General features: G+C 41.1%; 3 protein-coding genes across 3 annotated transcripts in view; 2 read left to right on the top strand and 1 right to left on the bottom strand.

The window, feature by feature from the left end:
• CEP95 (centrosomal protein 95) overlaps window positions 1-10,363 on the bottom strand; it is an 18,269-nt gene extending 7,906 nt beyond the window's left edge. Inside the window, exons 1-10 of the mRNA XM_085304682.1 lie at window positions 10,302-10,363; window positions 8,588-8,716; window positions 7,017-7,124; window positions 6,375-6,488; window positions 5,091-5,199; window positions 4,494-4,603; window positions 2,965-3,179; window positions 2,477-2,546; window positions 1,762-1,808; window positions 70-191 (exon numbers count right to left, since the gene is read on the bottom strand). Of these exons, the coding sequence (XP_085160808.1) occupies window positions 70-191; window positions 1,762-1,808; window positions 2,477-2,546; window positions 2,965-3,179; window positions 4,494-4,603; window positions 5,091-5,199; window positions 6,375-6,488; window positions 7,017-7,124; window positions 8,588-8,716; window positions 10,302-10,323 (1,046 nt within the window). The 5' untranslated portion in view covers window positions 10,324-10,363. The remainder of the gene's footprint in view (window positions 1-69; window positions 192-1,761; window positions 1,809-2,476; window positions 2,547-2,964; window positions 3,180-4,493; window positions 4,604-5,090; window positions 5,200-6,374; window positions 6,489-7,016; window positions 7,125-8,587; window positions 8,717-10,301) is intronic.
• A 2,918-nt stretch (window positions 10,364-13,281) lies between these two features.
• DDX5 (DEAD-box helicase 5) lies at window positions 13,282-20,150 on the top strand. The gene is made up of 13 exons (XM_085304681.1): window positions 13,282-13,424; window positions 14,986-15,151; window positions 15,289-15,385; window positions 15,469-15,602; window positions 15,733-15,798; window positions 16,264-16,405; window positions 16,481-16,641; window positions 16,816-16,988; window positions 17,188-17,298; window positions 17,542-17,603; window positions 17,686-17,745; window positions 18,995-19,219; window positions 19,478-20,150. Exons 1-13 carry the CDS (start codon window positions 13,393-13,395, stop codon window positions 19,858-19,860), a joined length of 1,812 nt encoding a protein of 603 aa, XP_085160807.1. The 5' UTR covers window positions 13,282-13,392; the 3' UTR covers window positions 19,861-20,150.
• Window positions 20,151-22,419: 2,269 nt separating this feature from the next.
• POLG2 (DNA polymerase gamma 2, accessory subunit) overlaps window positions 22,420-22,703 on the top strand; it is a 6,174-nt gene continuing 5,890 nt past the window's right edge. Inside the window, exon 1 of the mRNA XM_085304789.1 lies at window positions 22,420-22,591. Within this exon, the coding sequence (XP_085160915.1) occupies window positions 22,420-22,591 (172 nt within the window). The remainder of the gene's footprint in view (window positions 22,592-22,703) is intronic.

Below are 22,703 nucleotides of genomic sequence, written 5' to 3'. Positions count from 1 at the left end.
AGGGAGGGAGCAGGAGGAGGACTGAGTACTAGCTTGGTTCTGTACCAAAACAAAACAACCCTAACTTGCCTTTTCTTTCTAGCCAAGTGTCTTGATTCAGGTCCTAGTGTTTGTGTTTCTTGTTCAGTGCCTAGTGAGAGTTCCTCGTGTAAGGGGGAAGCGGATGTGGAAGTTCCATATACCCAAGGAACCTGCAAGAATGAATATGAGAGTAAGTTAAAATTTTATTAAGATTTTCATAATAAAGCTCAGAAATATCACAGATCATAGGGACAGAGAGATCCTACCACAGCTTTTATAGGAAAACCCTATTGAACCATATGATTGTAGTAGAGTGGTAAATAACAATATGGAAGTCTGCACAAATCATAGAATGAGCATACAACTAGGAAATATGAAACATCATATTAGTTTCTAATACATTCTTTTAAACATCAGAAGAATTGTGTCATTTCTCACAAAAGGAAGACATCATCAAATGAGATGATTTCTTTTTAATCAATACTTAATTTGATATCTCAGCAGCTGCCTAAAAGAACTGGTATTAGGTACAGTAACACTTTTGTCCCTCAGCCAAGTAGATAGAAAGCTCAGAGATATATGCGAGTTCCTTCAAGTTCTGAGCTGAGCCAAAAAACCTTGAACTGTGTTCCGCCAATTCAGTGTTCTTGAGAGAACTGCACTAGAAGGAAGACTGGTGACATTTTAGAATAGAAGCTTAAAAATATGAATAAGAAAATTATCAGGAGGCAGTATTAACTATCTAAGCTATATTAATGGCATGGGTTCAGAGGGCAAAAAGAATATAGTATAGATGGATCACTAGATCTCCATTTGAGCATTCAGTGTCTTGTTAGAGTACTGGCTTTTGAAAATAATTTCCTTAATTTTAAGAAGGAAAGTCCATGCTCATTTTAGTTAATAACAAACCTCTAATCCACGTCCCGTAAAGGCATAAATTCTATCTATTCTTCCATTGTTTGACTGTACAGGTGACAAACTAGTGCTTTAACATAAGAGGCTAACTTCCTCTCCATTTCAAACAAAGCTGTAAATTCTAAATTTTGGTATGTATCCTTTTGTCCATTAGTGTCTCCTCAAGTCCAACAATAGACAAAGGTAAAAGCTGTTGAAAATACTGGAACAAATGAAGGCTATGAGTACCTCTTGTGGTTGCAGAAGGCAAAGTGTTTTCTAGAGCAAGCAAATTTCTTTACAGACTTGCTTTGAGTGGAACAGCATCTGCCGATCAGTGTGTGCATTTTGCAATACTCCATTTTTGAAAAGCAAAGCAAGATGCAAGGATGGAAAACAAAAGAATATAAGCAGGAAGTTCAGCAATCTTTAAAGAAGGGAGCAAAATCTGAATTATACTGGGCTCTGAAAAACCTCTAGAAAAAATATAATTCTAAATTAGAATCCTGATACACTTTAGAGAAGGGTACCTAATACTTTTTTTTAAAAACCTTTAAATAGAATCAAGATAACTAATAACTAGTTATTTGTGATAAATTAGAACGCTATAGATTGACATTCATACCTCTTGGAGCAAACATCTTAAGAATGAACTAATGTGGTTTATAAACTGTATGTAGTCATAGTAACAGTATTATTTCACATTGTACTGAAATATATGAGAAAGCTAAAAGGAGGTTTAAAAAACCCTAAACCTTCCACAAGATAATGTGAGAATGAAATGGCAATCCTAAAGTATTGTCTGAACATCTACAGATAAAAAAAAAAAAAAGATGCAACAACTACCTTTGCCAGATTCTCCTCAGCACCATTTGAGACCACCTTGTCTCCCACTGCAGAACCAAATGACATAAAAGCATTAGTGGATGGTGTAGACTACATTGTGCCTACTGATTTGGGGATACGATACAACAGATATGATCAACTGTGAAACTAAATTATTCAAAGACAATGGGATGACAGAGCAACTATAGTTACACAGTTGTGATATATATGCATTTTAGTAATTTCTTATAAGTTTTGAGTGTCATGTAAATGCTATGGAAACTAGAAAGGTAACCAGCATCTCCCAGGCAACAGAGAAAATAAGCACTGAAAACTAGCTTCTAAAGCCCTTTCTACAACAGGAACATTTTATTCCTTTTTCCTCAAGCTGAAAATGGCTTTTTGGGGACATATTTAGAACAATTCAGTGCTCAGAATAAGCTCAGCCATAGCCATTATCAAGTAGAATCAATTTCTGCAGCATAGATACATCTTAATGGTATTAACTAAGAAAGGATTTGAACTGCAGACACAGATTATTGTTCTCTAGTGCAGTAAATAGATTAAACAAAATAGCTTAATCTAACTGCAACAGAGAAACATGAATTTGGCATGTGCCCAAATAACCATTTTTACAAACACTGATAGTTCCAAAGCCTTGTTGCTTGTACTGCTATTAAAATTAAAAACTACATTTGACACTTAGAATTGCCCTATAGGAAAAAAATTCTCTCACCAGGGATTTTCCTTGRCAGGGGAACACTACCAGAAATGCCTTCAGATTTTTGGACAAGTGATGCCTCAGGCTGAAAGAAAATGCAAAAATTTTATATGAGTTCATAGAAGACATTTGACAGGAAGGTCATTCAATAGGTTTGTCCACATATGAAAGTAAATGCTGATTTTTATATGTATAAGCAAATATTGTTGTATTGCAAACAGTGTTGTTATATTGACTATATACGCATATATATATGAAAACCACACACATCTTAAATGAGCTTCCTGTCCAGACATCCAGTGAAGAATGAATTCACAATTCAAGTTTGTATGATACAGTCTGAACATAGATCAAACCTGTTAATAGGAAGACAAATTCTCACTGACACCTTCAAAACTGTAGAATGACAGTGATTGGGCTCTGAAAGTAGAAATACACTAGAATAAGGTCTTACAACAAAAGCAGAATTAATAARTAAAACCAAAGGACAAGTTTCTACTTACTGTAGGAGTTTCCAATCCTTGGCTGTTAACCAAAGTTGCTGACTGGCTGTCTGAACTTTGATAATTTACCCCCACAGGATAATGAGGTCTAGTTTCAGAAGGCTGAAATGGTGGTAGCAAAGGAATAGCTTGGCGTATAGGTTCCCCAAGCTTTTTAGCACTGGCACTCAAACTCTCTTTGTTAAATTCAGCAGTGTGAACAGACTCCATTGATCCTTAAGAGACAAATATGAAACACTCAGTTTTATCTATGAAAGCAGAACAGACTAAGCAAGTTAGTGTTGTGTATTTTCCTTACGCACCAGATGGAAGTATCTAACAATACCATCTTTGCTGGATTGTATAAAACATGACTGTATAATCTTTGTGTCTTACTATGGTACTTTTCTTCTGTGTTTAGAGATATATATTGCATTGTTGCATCCTCTTGTTACACTATCTTTTTAACAGCATCAAGTTTTTCATGAGTGCAGAATGAATATACTCTTCTCAAAAGCAATGGGGCTTACTGCATGGGTGTAGCTATTTGCTTTCACAGTTAAAAAACCAAACAGATTTGCTGCCCTTTTTGAAGAAAATCTGGTACTTTAGACACATACCAGGGAATACCTGATCATGTGCAGAATAGGACTTCTGAGCATGGACAGAGACATAACTGGCAGAGGCCAAGGACAGCTGRAAAAAAACACTGTCACCTGCCAGAAGGATTCTCCCAGCCCACAGTCCTTCTATGATTGTCCAAGAATAACGTGAAAACCACCTACAGAACATTATTTCAGATGCAAGGAGCTTCCAAAACCACTTAACTTTTACTACTTGGTTAACTGAACCACAAAAGAAGCTTCTCCAAAATCTAGCTAAGTAAAAATACCCCAAATCATGCAAACTCCACTCCCTGGGATACTAAAATACACCTTCAGAAATTCTGGCCTTTTGTAGCTATTAAAAAAAAAAAAGTTTCCGTCCATGGCTGTGGTTCTCCCCCACTCCCTTTGGGGAAAGGAGTTAGGTTAGATATCAGAAGACTGGATGCTCATGGTATTATTTTACAAGGGCTCTTTTGATTTTGGAGAACTGTATATATTAKGGTGCAATGGCCTCTGAGTGTTTAGGTTGTTCTATTCCTTTGCAATTCCCCACTTATGCTTGTAAAAATTCAAGGAACTGGCATTCTGTAAGTGGTGTTAAAAATACACTATAAAGCATYTTGTTATGAACTGTTTATTTAGATAAGATGAATTGTGCTGCTACTTTCATCTGCATTTCTGTTGTTCAAAAGCAACATTGTTCTTTTTGCTTCTGACTTGGAGTGAATTCATATGTACATGTGCCTATACAGAAACAGTATTCAAGAGACTTAAATTTGAAGGAAGTTTCAGAACCAAGTAAGGTTTGATTTTGTTACTTATGTATTTACCAGAGTCCACTGACACTTAAAAAAAAAAATGCCTTTAAAAACAATGCATCTCCAAAGCCTAGAAATGTTACTACAGAGTAGTCTTAAAAGTATATCTAGGTACTGAACTCACCTTCCTCTTTCTCAAAAACCGATTGAACAGGATCCCCAAGTCTGATTGGTTCATTAGTAGATCCTGATTCACCCACATTACAAGGTGGAACAAAGGTTTCTGACTGGGACCTAAAAAGAACATAAAGCAGTATTTATTTTAAAAGTCTTTGACACTTTAGTCCACAAGATGGAGCTGCAGAAGARTCCCAATTCTACTTCAGTTAGCTAGCTATTACAGTTCAGGAAATAAGAGACTGACTTCCACAAAACAAACCAATAAAGACATCATAAAGATAAATCTAACGTAGTTTCACTAAAATGCAGTCATTTAAAACCAGTGGAAAGAAAAAGCTTTGAACTTACTTTACTCTGTGTGTTAAGTAAATTTAAAGGAAACTAAAAGCCATTTCAACATTCTTCATAAGCAAAAAAATTCTGGATCTAATTTTAGTCCTCTTGCTGCCCAGCAAGAGGAGGAAGTTCTCGCATTCCATTTGACATATGTAATCGGTATGTTTCCTACTTGCATAGTATTAAAAATATACTACCTTCTCTGCAGAAATGCAGAGAGATAGTCAATCACTGTGTCAATGAAAGTATTTAGAATTGTTCTTACCCTTTAACTGATGAGAGTTTTGAGGGCGGCGTAAGTTCACCAACATTACTTTCCAATTGTTCTTGAGGTATATTTTGAATTTTGTTATTAGACAGAAAATTTGCATCATCTGTTAATAATCAAGATGCATTAGTTTTCAGGAAAATTACTCATACCTAATACCTAACAGGTATTATTGCCACTATTATCAAAAACATCTTAAGACTAACACAACATTATAATGGTAATATAGAAAATATGTATTTTTTAAGGGGTTAACTTGTGGTCAATTTTGAAAAACAATACAATTATTATATACCTTATTGTTTCAATTATAAAGTCCTTTCTTCTTCCTCAAAAGAATTAAATCCTGAACTTAAGAAAATTAAAGCCACTAATCCTGGGTAGCAYGACTGGCAGGAGAAGTCCAATGGAAAAAGCAAAGTAGCAGCAAAAATGCTGTGAATTGCTACTGCCTCCGTTCTGCCTTTCACAGTGAAACAGGACAGGTAGCAATTAATCTCAGCCACCAAGTGCTCTCCCTCTTTACTCATAATGTGCAATAGCCAGCAGTGACAATTCTTATTAGTTACAAGACAGGAAGACCAGCAATCAGTCTATGGCAAAGATGTCTCTGAAGGCTTGAGTAGCTTTTCTTCCCCTATTTACAATTTTGCCTCAAAATAGCCCCTGCTGTGGATCTGACCACAAGACCACCTTCACAGGGAAATTGAAATCATCACTTCATTCCCCAGTTTGGCTCCCAGCAAGTGAAAGGAAGGTTTGCTCACTGTTCTAATTAGGAGTCGAAGAGTCAAGTATTTCCCTCCCTCATCCTAGCCATCAATCATAAGCTTTGGGGAAAAATGAACAAAATTTTTCATAATTGTTGCTTAAGAAAATGAATGCAAGTACTCAGTTTGGCCACTGAAAAATACTTCCCCCTCCTTTCATTCTCTCCCCTTCTGCATTGCCTAGGTTATAAATAAGGCAAAAAGACCAAACAACTTTGCTATATTGGAAACACTTTGTATGATCTTGTGCATCACAAAATAAGGTTCCACAAAGCTTACATTTTAAGTGGTTATAACTCCCTATAGCTGCTAATGAAGAGGAAAGGAACCATTCCTATCTATTATAGGTGCTGTATTCCACTCATGAACACAARAAGATTTTGTCATGAGAACCTAATAAAACCCTCAGCAAGCTAACCTGATAGCAGACAAGCTATCAAGTGTAAAAAGATACTGCCCATAATATAATAGCATGACATAATACCTTGAACTGGGACCTCCATCCACTCACCTCCATTCTGAAAAGAGGCTTCACTGACTTCTTCTGTAAGATACTCTAACAAACCATCAAATATTTCAAGGAGGTTTCTGATCGATTCCCTTTCTCCTTTCACAATGTTCTCACCTTAACAGAAGATACTATTACATGTTAATAATTAGTACTTCACAGAAGGAAAAAAATAAAAGCAAACAACAAAAACAGCTTGAAAATCTTCAAGAGTTTTCTGGGAAAGACCGCTTGGAAATTCTTCTGAAGATTTCCGCTCAGAAGACAGCTTGGGTCGCTGACAGATGCCTAGATCTGTAAGGGTAAGCTATCTTAAAAGCCTCCTAAAATTGCGTATTTTCAGCTCTAATAATTGAAAGCTTATTGGCTTATTGAAACTACACTTGTTTCCAAAAAAAAAAAAAAAAAAAAAAAAAAAAAAAAACAGTGTTAGAAATAGTACACTTGGTTCTCAGGAATTTACTGCCTAAATTTATAACTATGATCCAAGATAAGGGATCAATATTTTGAAGACATTCATTACAGGCATAAGATCCTGCACACAGGTATGAAAGTGTGCTTGATAAGATATGGTTCTTATAAAAGTGCAAATTAAACCAAACATACATTCACTTGGTGCCTGTCAACATTAATGCAAGTACTCACCAGTGATGTGTGACAAGCTGACCTGCAAGTAGTCCAATGCCAGAGAATCTATTACTGCTTGTATATTATGTGCATCATCCTCTTGGCTTCTAGGAGTAGCTATGAAATCTATTTAAAATAAGAAATATATTATAGGCTACCTAAACAGATAATTTAACCGTAGATGTTTCAACTAACCCACTTTTTAATTTTCACTTACAAATTAGTATTTTTATTATTATTAATTTGTAACAGCATTATTTTTAGTTTTGGGCATGTATTCAACAGGTCTACCACCTCAATTAGCCACCAGTTAATTCAAAGCTATTAAAGTCTTCTAGAACAAGAAGTCTTCACACTCCCCAAATACACACAGTTTACCCTAAAGCAAACACAAATACATGGTTGTTTAGCTCTTGCTTAATTAGTGGTACTGAAATCAAATGGAGTTGTGATAAACAGGATTTATATCACAGCTTATCACTTAAGAGCATATGAACACTAAGCATTTTGTTAGAACAGGATTCAGCACTAACATGCCTTTACAATAAGCAAATTCAAAGCCTTCATAAATGTTGTATCTATGTATAAATTCAAGGCCTACTTTACTTTAGAAAAAAAGTGCTAGTGTAGCTAAACTAGATGTTCTTCATAGCTAGAAAGAAACTTACTTGGTTAGTATAACTTAAGTCTGCTTAGAGGATGATAACCTTCATGAGTGTATCTTTAGAAGAATGCAAACACTGCAAACCCCCTACATCTCTAATAAATAATCTATGCCATCAAGTTTCTAGATCTCTCTTTAAAAGATAGCTTAAGATCATAATCAATGTTTTCCCTCCTAGATCTTCAGGTTAGACAGGCAACTGATTTAAAAGAAAAATATAACTCATATCAAAACAGAAAGGGCCATCAAAATAGTCCAAATAAGGCAGCCTCCCTAGTACCACAATATGATAATCCTTTAGGAAAACAGTGAATCTACATTTAGTGTTAAACTGGGAGAGCAGAGAAAAAGATACAAGACCACACTGTAATAATTTCTCCATTGCATATGTTTAAGAAAATGCTATTCTTCAAAGCACAACCCTTGGAAGATTAAAAAAATAGTTTGACATGATCCCTTTGACCTTGTAATAAAGTCAGTGTAGAAGGTTTGCATCTCAGTTAAATTCACAGGAGACAAGAACAAGAAACTTTGATTATTTTATACCTTCGTTGCCTTTGTAATACTTACTAACTTTCTCACAGGGACCTACTACAAGCAGCTTCATCCCTAAACCCAAAATTTTACTACAGTGGGTTTGTCTAGGATAGGCCAAGAGGTTATAACACAGTAACTAGTAGTTCTATGTTCAGTGTGGAAAAGATGGAACATTTTACCATCTGAATAGTCAGCCACTACACCACTACAGTAGACAGTGTCATATCATCAGATTATTCAGCCACTACAGTAATCAGCCATACGTGTTAGATGAAGTATGCAACATTTGCACGCACTTAAAAGCATTAGATAGTTCTAAGTTCATTTTGATTTTGGTCATTAATAAACATACAGAGAGAAAAAAAAAGTTAGAAATTAATGTTCCCACCTGGTACTTTTTCTCCTAAAATTGATTCATAAAGACGAACAAACACATCAGCACCACATTCTGAGAGCTGCTTTATGTGCTGGTTTATGTGACAACTCCTCAAAAGATCATTGGCAATATCAACCCAGTCTATTAAGAAAAAAAAACATTAATGATGAAGTGAGGACCCAGGAATAAGACATGGTTAGTTATAATGAAAAAGGTTTAGACATGGGACTTAATCCAATTGTCTGTGACTCTGCAGTATCTGGTATATCCAGTCATGCCACACTTATCATCCAGACTAGAGAACCTGTTGGAGTCCACTATTATGCTTTCTGTTCTGTGCCCTGTCTTCCTTCAGGTGGAAGGATGGGTAAAGAGTGAGAAATTATACATGACAGCATCCTGTTCAAGTATATAGTTAGGATACAACTGGACCTGAGAGCTAGAGGATACAGTTAGATAGTCTTTTTCTTTCCTGACAGATAAAGGAAACCAGGTTTTTCTCTGTCTGCATAACTAGGAATTCCAAACCTTGRAAGTCTTACATGTCAATATTTTACTGGCACTGAAGATATAAATAACATTTACCTATAATTAGATTGGTGATACCAAAACAATTTTTCAATCAAACCCATCCTTTGCACTGACATTCAATCCTAGGGTGATGATTTAGAGTTCAGAAKTTGCTCTTTTGCTGATCAGAGCATCTTTGAAGACAYCATAAATTTAAGTTATAGGGTTTTTTAAGTTTAAGCATAACATGACAACAATTGTCAAACTCATGTTTTTTGAGCAACATGAGTTGATCTCTTACAAACCCAATCTCCTGAATGTTCTTAGGCAATGGTGACACTGCTAGTGTAAATATTTATCAATAAAGCTAAATCCTAGGACTGATGATACCATGAGTGCGATGAGAAGCATGTACATATGCAGCCTGTGTTTACCAAAATTTTTGCTTTAAAAGTTCTGAATTGAGAATGGTTTAAAGTACGTTTCCTCTACAGTTTCTTTGCCACRCACTGCAAATATTAACTTGTAAAGAAAATAGTTTTTATATGTGTGCTRGTCTATGATTTTTTGAGATTTGATTTTCTCTACATAATAATGTAGCAAAGAAAAGAGGATTTTTAACAAGTATTATCAAGGATTTTAAATTGCTAAAAATGGGATAAGACATCTGTGTAAGAAAAAATATATATATAGTGTTACTACTACAGATACAGATACTTGTCCCATTGTTATTACTGTATACCAAGGGAATTACACTTCCACCTTCACTCTGTTCCAAAAAGACACCTTACCCTCACACTTTGTTTTCTGGTGCACAAAGTGTTAAAGTAGCATCTCCTACAGTTCAGGATGGCAAGTCCTAAGGAATTTGGCGTTTATCCTTTATTTCCAGCTTTAAAGTATCATTAAGAGAGAAAGASGTGATAAAAAGCATTAAAACACCACAAAACAACAAAAAGGGAAATCCTAAGGGGAAAAAAATGTACGAATAAAGTGGAGYAACAGAAAAATAAATAAAAAAAATAAGGAGGAGGTGAAAAAGCTGCTCTCCACCTAGCCCCTAGCCAGCCACCCCTCCAGCACCCACCCCATCAGCGGGGAGGCCCCGCAAGGCGATGGGGACACGCCACGACCTAGCACGAGAGCAGGTCAGAGAGGCAGCCTGCGGGGCAGAGACGGGTGATCTCCTTAGGAGCCCCCTACCCGCTCCCCCTACCTGTCTCCTCAGAGCTGCCCATGGTGCGAGCGCCCGGTGACAGCGCCTCACGCGCACTAACGGACATGGGGCGCTGCCCCGCCCCGGGTAATTTAAATAGCTCCTCTCGACGTCTCGCACGCTGATTGGGTATGCCCCGCCGGAAGGGGCGGGGAACTCCCGCTGAGAGCCGTCGCGATTAGCTGCGGCTGGGGATGGTCCGCCCCGGGCTTGCCTCCGTCGGCGTTGCCGTTGCGGGTTGTACAGCAGCTGGTTGCCGTGGAGACGAGGAGGGGTAGGGAGCCCGTGCCTCAGAGAGACACCGCATCGCGGTCACGTGGCCGGAACCTTCTTTGCGCGCGGCCGTTAGTGATGAGGCGGGCGGGTGAGGGGGGTGTCTGCGGCATGCGCCCCTGCGCATGCGTGGAGCGCGCGGCCCTTGGCGGGGGCGCTGGTCTCGCGCGAGCTGCCCGCGTGGCCGGCGCAGCCGCCGCCGCCTGTCAGCGTCGTAGCGGGCGGTGGGTGAATCGCGCCGCGCCACGCCGCGCCGGGGGAGCCCGACGGACTGCGAGGCGGCCTGCGGCCTAACRTGGCAGTGTAATAAATAATGACAAAAAAATTCAACTCGGGCTCCGTTCCGCGGACAGTTGGGGAGGGTTTGCTGAAGAGGTTTTGTCCTCAACTACTCTGAAGTGTGGTGATTTTTTTTTCCTTTTACGGATTTTCAGAGAATGAGGAGGGGAGAGGGTTGTCTTTGGCAGGCGAGGTGGAGCAGGGGAAAAATTCTAGCACTTGAGCTTGCAGAGCCGGCCTCTGGATTCTTTGCTGATAAGTGAAGGTGGTATTTACATTAAAAGGGTTAGTGTACAATTGGGGAGGTTGGTTTAAATTAGCRGGTGATGTAGGTTTGCTTAGGAAAATGGGTAACTTGATAACTTTAATGGATGACAGTGCCAGAACCTTTACTAGAAATAKGTTTTGTCTAGCGAAGCCTACTTTATAACTAGCTGCTAGTTTTTGGAGGCTTTTGATCGTGAAAGTGTACTTTCTTCCTTATTAAGTATACAGCACTGCATAGGAATTCTGGAATTTCCATGTTGCCCCAGGAAACAGTTTGTTACAAACATAGCTTGCAAGCCTCTGTTTTATATTGCAGACACTTGTTCAAAAAACAGAACAGAGGAAAATAAAAAATGTGTTTAAATTAAGACTGAAACAAAAATGAGGAAGTTTCTTTTTTCAAAGAGGAAATTGAAGTTACTTGCAGTCTTAAGTGTGTGCATATGACATGAAAACTATGAGAGGTTCCCATAGTTACGTTTCTTTAGGTGAAATTTTGTGGAGTTACGTAAGTAACATGTATGAGAAAGAAACAGCTGTGGTATACATTTTTTTTAAAGGATAGGCCTAACAGGTGTTACTTTTGAGGGCTGGTCATGCAATCATCTAGTACTGTTCTTTGAAAACTTTGCTCCAATCTTAGCAGTAATCAAAAAAAGGAAAAAAAATAGGAAATAATATGCCTTATGTAAATCTGTATGGGGGGGCAGATTTTGCATTCTATGTGCATTTCTTGTCAATAAGCTTAAAATGGCAAGGATTGTTAGAAATGTGGAATTCATTTTAAAGGAGAAATAATTAGACTGYGTCTTTGACTTAGAAAAGGGGTAACTGAGAAAATATGTATACCCTTTATGGACAGCAATAAAGCAGATAGAAAGTTATCATTTACCATTTCTAACAATTCACTTTGTTAGTGCCCCCTTGTTCTTAGCARTCAATATGCTGGGAGAAAAAAGGAAGTTTTTTGGGGGTAGTGTATATTGTGAAACTGCCACAGAATGCTTCAGAAGATAAATCGAGCATAAATACAACAAAAATGCAAAAAAAATCTGTAATTGTCAAATACAGTTATGTTATTTTTGTTTCAGAAGTCTTAAACCACAGATTCCTGGAAGGTGGGAGGCTGTAAAGTGAGGGTGGTGTTAAAGCACTCTGAAACAGGAGGTCTGGCAATATGGCTGCTTGTATTTATGCTTCRAGCCTTATGTTGTATGTGCTTAAAGCCACAGGTAGCAAGACATTCAAGTTACTCCTCAAGCTAACCAAGCAGGGAAGGTAAGCAACACTAGTTGCTTCAGGTGTTTGACATATAKTACGCCTGTGCTTTCTAAACAAGCAGCAGTGTCCTTCAGTGCACTGGTGCACTCCTTGTGACCTTTAAATTGCTTTACTAGACCTGTTGTGGAATCTAAAAAGATAAAAATAGTGCCTGTTTCCAACCACATGAATTCTAATATTTATGAACGTGCGCAGGCAGTGGGTAAGTCTAAAAACTGCTCAGTACGTATTTTATCTGTCTGCTCTTCTAATCGTTTATGACCAGCTTGTTAAGCTCAAGATGCTCTGTGCGTCCAGCTCCCTCAGCTTCTTGAAAAGCCAAGGTACGCCTGTGGCTGACTTTGCTTTTTGTCCCCCGAGATAAAATCTGCTTTTGCTACGGCTCTGTCCGGTCATGTGTATGTGCAGAAGGAGGTCGCTAGTCAGTCAGCGTTCCCTTACGGTGTCAGACCTGCTGTTTTGTCCGTAGTTAAAACGTGGCGGGAGCAAATCGCTGTTCCCATCAGGCTAAAGCCGCTCCGGCCTCCCCTCACCGGTCGAGCGGGCGACGCTAGGCCGCGGCCTGCAGCACGCCGCTACTGCGCAGGCGTGGCGACTCGCGCCCTTCCCTGCGTGGGCGCTGGGCGGGGCAGACGCCTCCCCGCCGCCGCTGCCGGGCAATGACGACAGCGGAGGCCACGCCCCCAAGGGGGAGGGGGGACTTCCGCCCGCGAGCGCAAAAGCCGGTCAGTCGGCCGAGCCGCGGCCACGCTCACCGGGGTGGGGGTGGAGACTCCGGCTASCTCGGGCCGCTTACATAAAACAAGGGGCGGGTTCGACGGCTGCGTCATCAGCCGGCTCCCAGCAGCCTCCGCGGCACCCCTTATATAACCGGCATCCGGGCAGCGAGGCGTTCTACATTCAGTGGCCCCCCAGCAACGGCGTCGGATCCGACGGTATCTTTCAGCACCCACTTTAGTGACCGGAACTCGCCACCATCGCTTCCATCAGCATGCCCGGGTATTCCAGCGACAGGGATAGAGGGTGAGTCCGGGGGCCCGGCCGGCGCTAGCCGCCGCCAGCGTCCGGACTCCTAAACCACCTGTGGGGGCTTTGGCTGCTTTTTTTTTTTCTTTTTTTTCTTCTTTTTAAGCCGTTAAAAATGGCGTCGAGGCGTGGGGGGTGGGCCCTGAGCCCTTCTCTTGCCGTCTCCAAGGCTCCGGAGCTTCGTGACGAGAGCCGAGGCGGGGGGGGGGGGGGGGAGAAGAAGGAAATGGCTTCAGTTGCTCTCGGCGCCGCTGAGGGCCGCCACCATGTGTGGGTGGCTGCATAATCCGGGGAGGTGGCTAAATCCCTCCGCCTTTGCAGAGCCACTGAGCCCTTATTAGGGGCGCGGTCGAGGGAAGGGGAGTCGAGCGCTCTCTGGGGAGCACCCCGAGTATGGATGGCGCCTGCAGAGCTCGATTTTTGTCCTTCCACACAGCCCCTTTCTCCCCCTCTGTCCCCCCCCACCTCGGCCGCGGGGGCGGACTGAGGAGTGGCGGGCGGGCTGGAGGTTTGTGGGTCAGTGGGTTGGCCGGGTGCTTCGTCGATGCCGGAGAAGCCTTGGGGGAGCTCTCGGTAGGGCGGTTCCCTTCTCTCCCTTCCCCCCACCCCCCGGCGGGGACGGCGGTGCGAGCTGCTGCTGGCAGAAGCCGGCCGGCTCCCGCTTTGTGTTGTGTAAGCGGATGTTAATGGCCGGCCCCGCCATGCGGTGACTGAGGGGAAATCAAAATGCCGGCTGCTGCTGCTGCCTTTGTTCCTCCTCCTCCCCCCCCCGCCCAGCTCAGACTCTAAAATGGCAGCGGCTGGAAAATGTGGCGTAGACAGAAATGAGAGACAAAGGAAACAGCGCTGGCAGGAAGCAGCGGCCACTCGGGCAGGTCCCCTCTGGGAGCGCTGTGTTGTGTTGGGAGGATCGTTCCCAGCGCCTGCCCGGCCGGCAGTGGGGTGCAGTCGGGGTGGGGGAGGTAGCACCCCGCTCAGACCCGGTTTAGCGGCCCTCAGTGCACGGATTCACTTCGCTTAAAGCCGTGCTGCAGAGCCGTGAGGGAAGGCTTCTGAGACGAGCCTCTCCCGAGTGAAAGGACCCGATCTAAAATGCATGACCTCATAAAAACATTGTTGCTGAGGAGCCAGCCCTTTGGGTTATAAAAACAACCTTTTACCGGAAAGTAGTCCCAAGATCTTGTAACTGCCCCTGTTCACTTTCTGTAGGCTGATGCATAATAAGAGTGTCACTTGTGTGGGAAACCATTTTGATCATAGGGGTTATACAGAYGTTTTAATGTTCTTGCTATGTTATAGCTTGTCAGTTAGTCTCAGCTTCGTTTTGTGGGAACTGTGAGGTGATGTGTTACCTTAGTTTCTGAATATGAGTTATAACTAGATGAACTGTGGCATCTGTGACTTCAGTATGTTTTTGGAGTTTTATAAGATGTTCATGAGACTTACAAAACTGAATTGTCAAGTTACAGGTTTGGTTGTGAAGATAATGATCAAGTTGTATATGGAAAAGGGCAAAAAGTTACTCCTGGATTCTGTATTATGGTGTATTCTTCTCTAGGTTTGGAGCCCCTCGTTTTGGAGGAAGTAGAGGTGGACCTCTATCTGGAAAGAAATTTGGAAACCCTGGGGAGAAGCTTACAAAAAAGAAATGGAATTTAGATGAGCTGCCCAAATTTGAGAAAAACTTCTATCAAGAACATCCTGATGTAGTTAGACGTACTGTGGTATGTACCCTATCCAACTTGTGCAAAAGTAAACAAAATAACAAACATGCTGAAGAGCATGGGGCATGGATGAGGTAACTTAAATGATAGCTTTGCTATCAAAGCTTATTTCCAATCATGGGGTTTTTGTCTTGCAGCAAGAGGTTGAACAGTACAGATCAAGCAAAGAAGTTACAGTCAGGGGCCATAACTGTCCAAAACCAATTATAAACTTCTATGAAGCTAACTTTCCTGGTAAGTGCAGAGTAGTGTACTGATAGACTTCATCTTAAGCAAGCCTGGAAAACAAGTTAACAAGTTCTAATTTCTTCTTCAAGCAAATGTTATGGAAGTGATTCAGAGGCAGAACTTCACTGAACCAACTGCTATTCAAGCACAAGGATGGCCTGTTGCCTTGAGTGGACTGGATATGGTTGGAGTAGCACAGACTGGATCAGGGAAAACGCTGTCTGTAAGTTTTGATTTGAAATTTAGAGCATTGCTGAATTTCAATAGTGATAATGTTGCCTGGCTTAATGCAGTATGAACGCTTCTGAGAAGACTGTAATGAGGTTTCTTTTTTTTCCCCCTTCTCCAAACAGTACTTGTTGCCTGCCATCGTGCATATAAATCATCAGCCATTCCTAGAGCGAGGAGATGGACCTATAGTGAGTATTTGTAAATGAAATGAGATCTTAATTTAAAAAAGAATGTGGACTTGTTAGTCTAATTGTTCATGCTTATGTGTGAATATAGGAAAGCATTCTGTACTCAATGAGAAATACTGCAATGATAAAATGTTTCCATGTTTCAGTAGTCTTCCAAGATTGTTTCATTAGCCCAGATTCACTTACTTTGCTTTAAAATTCTGCAGAACAGGGCTAAATCATCCCCTGGAAACTGGTGACTTCCAAATATACCATCTAACCACACAGCATGGGCTGGTGTCTGGTGGTGGTGCAGATACTAGTTTACTTGTCTGCTAGTTTTGTCTATTCAAATAAATCTGTCTTACTGACATATACCATTTGAATGGAAAGATTATATACCACTATGTTAAAACATGTGTAAGACTAGAGACTTTGTTYCTTCAAACTAACTACTGAACTAAAAGCTGGACATCCTATTTCTAGTGTCTTGTGCTGGCACCAACTCGTGAATTGGCTCAACAAGTGCAGCAGGTAGCTGCAGAATATAGTAGAGCATGCCGTTTGAAGTCTACGTGTATTTATGGAGGTGCTCCAAAGGGACCACAAATTCGTGACTTAGAAAGAGGTATGGATAAGCCTTGATGCATCTGTGTGAGGCAATGTGGAAACTGCTTCAGCTGACTTACTGTTTGTGTTTTAGGTGTGGAAATCTGCATTGCAACACCTGGGAGACTTATAGACTTTTTAGAAGCTGGGAAGACCAATCTCAGGAGGTGTACTTACCTCGTACTTGATGAAGCTGACCGAATGCTTGACATGGGATTTGAACCACAGATCAGAAAAATAGTAGATCAGATCAGAGTGAGTATGTGTGTGTACATACATTTCAGTATTATATAAACATACGTGATTATATTCTTTAAAACAAGACCAGTATAGTTAGCTCATTTGGGCTTGTCTGGGTGGACTTTTTTTTCTTCTTTTGACTGGGCATTTGGCTCAGGAGTCTTGTGCCAACCCCGTCTCCTTCTCTAGCCTGACAGGCAGACTCTGATGTGGAGTGCCACATGGCCAAAGGAAGTAAGACAGCTGGCTGAAGACTTTCTGAAAGAATATGTACACATCAATATTGGAGCATTAGAATTGAGTGCAAACCACAACATTCTTCAGATTGTGGATGTGTGTCACGATGTAGAGAAAGATGACAAGTAAGTAGTCAGTGGGGATAAAATGTTCATAGCAGTATTTTAAGTGGTCAGTTTTAGGTGATAAATTTATGAAGTGAATTGATCTTGAAGTTCTGGCACTGGTCTGATACTGCTAAATAAAAAACAGACTGGTGGTGAAATAARCTTGCACAGTACAGTGGGTTGATCTAAGTTTTAACTGTCACCTTTTCAAAAAAAGGCTTATTCGCTTGATGGAAGAAATCATGAGTGAGAAGGAAAATAAAACAATTGTTTTTGTGGAAACCAAAAGACGATGCGATGATCTTACCAGGAAAATGAGGAGAGATGGGTAAGTAAATAGTCGCTTGAACTTCAGTCAGTTACTCCAACARATTGTAAGCAAGCTCTTGAACCATCATGAGCAACAGCTTGACACCATGGTGTTAAAACTAATACAGCAATACCGGGTGTCAGTTAAAATACTAAAACTATTTCTAGAAGCTGTATAAAACTAATCTGTAAACTTAATTTTGCTGATCAATGAAACTACTCAACTAATGCTTCAAGTTTGATCAGTCAATTTATTTTTCAGGTGGCCAGCAATGGGTATCCATGGTGATAAAAGTCAGCAGGAGCGGGACTGGGTTCTAAATGGTGAGTGTTTTAGTGATTACTTTAATTGTATTTTCCGTGTCAGCTGATAAATGAAGAAACTGATGAGCTGCCTCTGTTACAGAATTCAAACATGGAAAAGCACCAATCCTGATTGCTACAGATGTTGCATCCAGAGGTCTAGGTTAGTAGAACTCATAATGCCARTTGCCCAAAGTTATTAAAGAAAGTCTATTGCTTTCTTTAACCTCTGCATTTTTCTAAGTTTTCTTCACATAAAGGTGCAGTCTTTGTGGCAAGGCCTAGGCATGACAATCGGAGGACTCGAGGGGGATGGAGGACTAGTGGAAATGATCGGCTGGCTGCTTCCAGTCAAATAGAGAGGTGAAAGCTGAGAGCATTGTGTGCCAGTAATCTTCAAAAGGCAAAGATCATCCTTTAAACTACTACCCCATAAACTGTTCTCTCATGAAACAAGCAGTCTCATTCACAGTTCACTTTGCCCTGGTATTTCTCTTTTCTCCATGCTTTGCATGATTTGCCATGGTGCAGTACCATTAGTTTTGTGCATATTGTTTGCTGTGATCTGTGGGTCTTTGAATTTCAGTGAGTTTGCTGAAATGTCGAAGAAAATAATTACAAACTTCAATGTTTAATGAAATWTTTTTTCAACCATGAAATGGAGAGAGCAGCTTTAAAATGTACTAAGCCTTGTACAAATTGGTGAGTACTGGCACATGAAATCTGAGAAAAAGTCCACCTCTCACTTTAGCAAGTGGGGCAGGAAAGCAATGGCTTTTCTAAATGCCTTTGAAAGTCGAAGTTCCTCCACCTTTACATAGTCGTCATGTCGAGACCTGCCAGAGAGAGACACATTCTCAAGTGAACCCTGGCTTCTTGGAAGCGCTTGCCTAGACGAGACACAGTGCATAAAAACAACTTGGTGACTTTTGGGGGACAGGTATGTTTTTCTTGCAGCTGCAGTTCAAAGGTCTTGGCAAGACGAACAGTGTGGCCCTCTCTTTTTTTGAGCTTCTGATGAGTGTGTATGTGAAGGACCTTGTATGTTTTTACTCTAAGGTCCTCAAATGAGCACATGAAGAGGCTGCTGTGAGCTTTAGTGGCCCTACTGCAAGAAGCATTCAGATGTCACTTGATGATTTGTAAAGGGGACTCTTGAGTTGGGATTGACAAGCAAATGCATACTCCTTTATGGTAAGGTTTTGGATCACAGGGTGGGTAAGATGGGAACAGATGGAGTGTGCATAACTTTCTCTTCCACAATATTCATGCAGAAATGGATAATTCTAACAACGTTCTTTGCAGCCATTACTTCCTTTAAAGTACTATTGTCTAACGTTTATCTCTGATTTGGCTGTTGTGGTGTGCAAAACTTTGTACATTGCCTTTTGCCACACTGCAACACTTTACAGATGTGGAAGATGTGAAATTTGTCATCAATTATGACTACCCTAACTCCTCAGAGGACTATATCCACCGAATTGGACGAACTGCCCGCAGTACCAAAACAGGCACAGCATACACATTCTTTACTCCTAACAATATTAAGCAAGTAAATGACCTCATCTCTGTGCTTCGGGAGGCTAATCAAGCCATCAACCCCAAATTGCTTCAGTTGATTGAAGACAGAGGTTCAGGTAAGTACTGCTGTTACTACAATGTATAGCTTCCTCTCTTCTCAAAACACACTGGAAAGTCAAATTACACATTACAAATTCATTTGACCCTAACGGGTCTGCATTTCATAGTAGGATTGTCTTGCTGGGACCAAAACAACAACAACAGTCTTCTCTCCTTTTGGATTCATTGGTAGTCAGAGGGCTGTAAGATTAAATTCATTCACTTGACTAACCTAAGATGCAACCTTTATAACTTTTTTTTTTCTCCTTTAATAGGTCGTTCCCGAGGTGATCGACGTGACAGATACTCTGCGGGCAAAAGGGGTGGATTTAGTAGTTTTAGAGAGAGGGAGAACTTTGAGAGAAACTATGGTGCACTAGGAAAGAGAGACTTTGGAGCAAAAGCTCAAAATGGGACCTTCAGTGCCCAAAGCTACAGTAACGGAACTCCTTTTGGAAATGGTTTTGCAGCTGCAGGCATGCAAGCTAGCTTCAGGGCTGGTAACCCTGCAGGAGCTTACCAGAACGGTTATGATCAGCAGTATGGAAGTAACATTGCAAATATGCACAATGGCATGAACCAACAGCAGTATGCGTATCCTGCCACTGGTGCTGCTCCTATGATAGGTTACCCAATGCCAGCAAATTATTCTCAATAACTTAGTGTATTTAAATGTCTCGGTTTTTCATAATTGCTCTTTATATTGTGTGTTATCAAGACAGGATAGTTATTTAAGAAATGGGAAATGCAGAAATGACTGCAGTGCAGCAGTAATTATGGTGCACTTTTTTCGCTATTTAAGTTGAATATTTCTCTACATTCCTGAAACAATTTTTAGTTTTTTGTACTAGAAAATGCAGACAGTGTTTTCAAAGTAAATGTACAGTGATTTGAAATACAGTAATGAAGGCAGTGCATGGCCTTCCAATAAAGATATTTGAAGAACGACTTTTCTTTCAAATTGCAATTTTCTCAACATGTGCACACTTCACACTAATGGAATGTCAATTTAATATAAAAAAAAAATCAAGAAGGGTTTCTCAACTGTGTCTGGTTAAGCAGTTAAGATAAAACCCAGCCTTGCCTTGATTGGGCTAGATTGCTTTGCATGGCAGGCTCTACTTTAAGGGGTAAGAAAATTAAAACTGGCTTCTAAACAACTCTTAGAAAGGATACTCTTCTCTCTCTAACTAGAGTAGGGCCAGGTCTTGGAAAAGATTCTTTGGAGTAATAGTATAGCTTAAAATCTTGCTAAYCAAAAATACTGAATGGTGTTGCTAATGAGCTTTTGGGACAACTATAAGAAGCTCTTCCTCTCCTCCCCACTTTCTTTTTCTTTGCAGCACTCTTAGGTGTTGCCTTCACATGAGCAAATGTGCAGGCTAGGCTTGAGTGTAATGTACCTACAGCTCTCAGGCCTTGTGAGTTAGCATGCAGGCTTACTATGAGCTTCAGCGATGCAGGAAGGCCTTAGTATTAAAACTTCACATTACACTTCAGCTGGTATTGAGCAATGATTCCTTTATGGAGGGGGGAAGGGGGCTGTTCAGTTTGGCATTCTGCTTCAGGAAAAAAAAAGCTGCTTTTCTTTCCAATGTGCTTTGCAGATTTACACAGACACACGCAGCTCCCCTGAGATTAGCAATACATGCAAATACTCTGTAGTCTCAAAGTCTCCCTGACTAGATGCATAGCTGGAAGCGAAGAAGCACTTGATCCTGGGGTTAGTTAAAGCACTTAATACTTTCAAGTATAGTAGCTTAAAATTCCAGCTAACACTGACCTTCAGTTCTCTCCTCCCACTTGTTTCTTTGGTTAAATAGATCTAACCTTGAATGTCTGTGCAAGAATTGGGGTGCAGTTGTGTCCAGTTTCTTTGAACCCAAGTCAGTAATTACTTAGTAWTTCAGCATTTCTAGAGCTGCAGTTCTGGAAGGTGTTGTTCTATACCTCACAGCCTCAGGCTTTTTCTAGCTTGTGCTTTGTTCTGGGTGTTYGCTTTCCCAAGTGGCATGGCTTGTGGTGATCTTCACAGCCTGTTCAGAGATGGTGGTGGTTTGTGGTTTTTTTAATATGTATTACCACTTTTTATCATGAGTTTTATCACTTTTAATGATCATTCACTGCTGCAGTAAGAGCTTTAGCTGGAATCCTAAAATACTTAAATGTTAAGTCCAAAATTAGTTGGCAATGTAGAAAGTATTTTAATTGCCTTTATAAAATTTTTCTTTCCTTGTCTGTCCCTGGTACTGTCAATGTGAAGTTGAGCAAATTATCATTGCTCATCTTTGAAATTTGAGATATTTGCTAAGTTTCTAGATCAATTACTTAAAAGACACAAAAAACTTTCTATTTAAAATTTTGATAATTGTATAAAATACAATAAATGTAAAAATATATGTAATAAAAAAATGTATTTTAAAATTCTTGCTAAATTAAAGCAGGTGGACTCAGGTCTTTCAAAATAAAATTAAGTGATGCAGAGAGCTTTTAAACAGCCTCAGCCCCTTTTATATGGGAGACAGCACCAAGCACACTTGTCAAAGTGAAACCCATATAAGCATGTGCAAGCCACTAGTCAAAAAAGTGCATTGAAAAGCAGGAAAGCTTGTGAAGGTGAGCGCTTCATTAATGATGTATTCTAGTAGAGTTTTTTTCAAGGTTATGGGCATTTGTGGAATTAGGTCAAACTTGGCACCTGCTAAAAACTAGTCGGCTACTTCTGGAAGCTGAAGCAACTTTCAGCTCAAACAGTTTGACCGGACTAGTATTCACTGTCGTTTACCCCCCTTCTCCTAGGAACACACCTCTGGGGAAAACGAAAAAGGAGAAAAGATAGCTTGAATCTTTTGGCCATGTACTCGTGTGCTGCTTTCTGGTGTTTCTGAATGGAACTGGGGTAGTGGAAATGCTTTCTCAAGGAAAGGTCCCGCCCAGCGAGTACTTGCCTTCAGAACGATGCTGAACAACGCTGTCTCGGTTCTGCGAGAGACCTAGCGCTAGAACTGAACTGAGGGCAGGCCTGCGCGGCGAATGTAGAGCAGCCGACCTAGCGGCCTGCTAACAAGTCGTCTTTTTAACTCCACCAGCCCTCTGGGGCTGCGTGCGCAGGAGACAGCCACGGCTGCTGGGCMTTAACACACACGGATTTTTCATCGCAAACAGCGCGCTTTTTCTCCTTTACGTTCTGCCCACTGGCACTGGCACAAACCCGCGTATGGAAACTTCCACCRCTCTGCTGCCGTGCCAGGCAGCCAGCCGGAAACTTTGCTATCGAGCAACCGCTTCCCCCACCCCGTCGCAGCTGAACGCGCTGCTGGAACATCAGGTTCCATCTCTGCGGTTTCGACGCTTTCTGGCTGAAAAACCCCGAGGCCGCGCGGAGCGGTGTATCGGCTCCCGCGGCTGCGCGCATCCCCCGGTGTCCCCGTTCCCCCCGCTCCGCGGCCGCCRACCCGCCTGGGGCCGGAGAGCGCGAAACGGCCGCGAAGGCAGCGCGGC

This window comes from Rhea americana, unplaced genomic scaffold, assembly GCF_003343005.1.
Source record: "Rhea americana isolate MKP2758 unplaced genomic scaffold, rheAme1 scaffold_21, whole genome shotgun sequence".
NCBI classification, from domain to species: Eukaryota; Metazoa; Chordata; class Aves; order Rheiformes; family Rheidae; genus Rhea; species Rhea americana.
Note: the sequence above shows the minus strand (reverse complement) of the source record. Positions and strands in the feature narration are given on the sequence as shown.

Excerpts from the sequence above, each read along its gene's own strand:
- DDX5 (XM_085304681.1), top strand. The coding sequence starts at position 13,393 with ATGCCCGGGTATTCCAGCGACAGGGATAGAGG. Across the intron at positions 15,603-15,732 it reads GATCAGGGAAAACGCTGTCT|TACTTGTTGCCTGCCATCGT; the intron begins GTAAGTTTTGAT and ends TTCTCCAAACAG. Across the intron at positions 16,989-17,187 it reads GATGTAGAGAAAGATGACAA|GCTTATTCGCTTGATGGAAG; the intron begins GTAAGTAGTCAG and ends TTTCAAAAAAAG.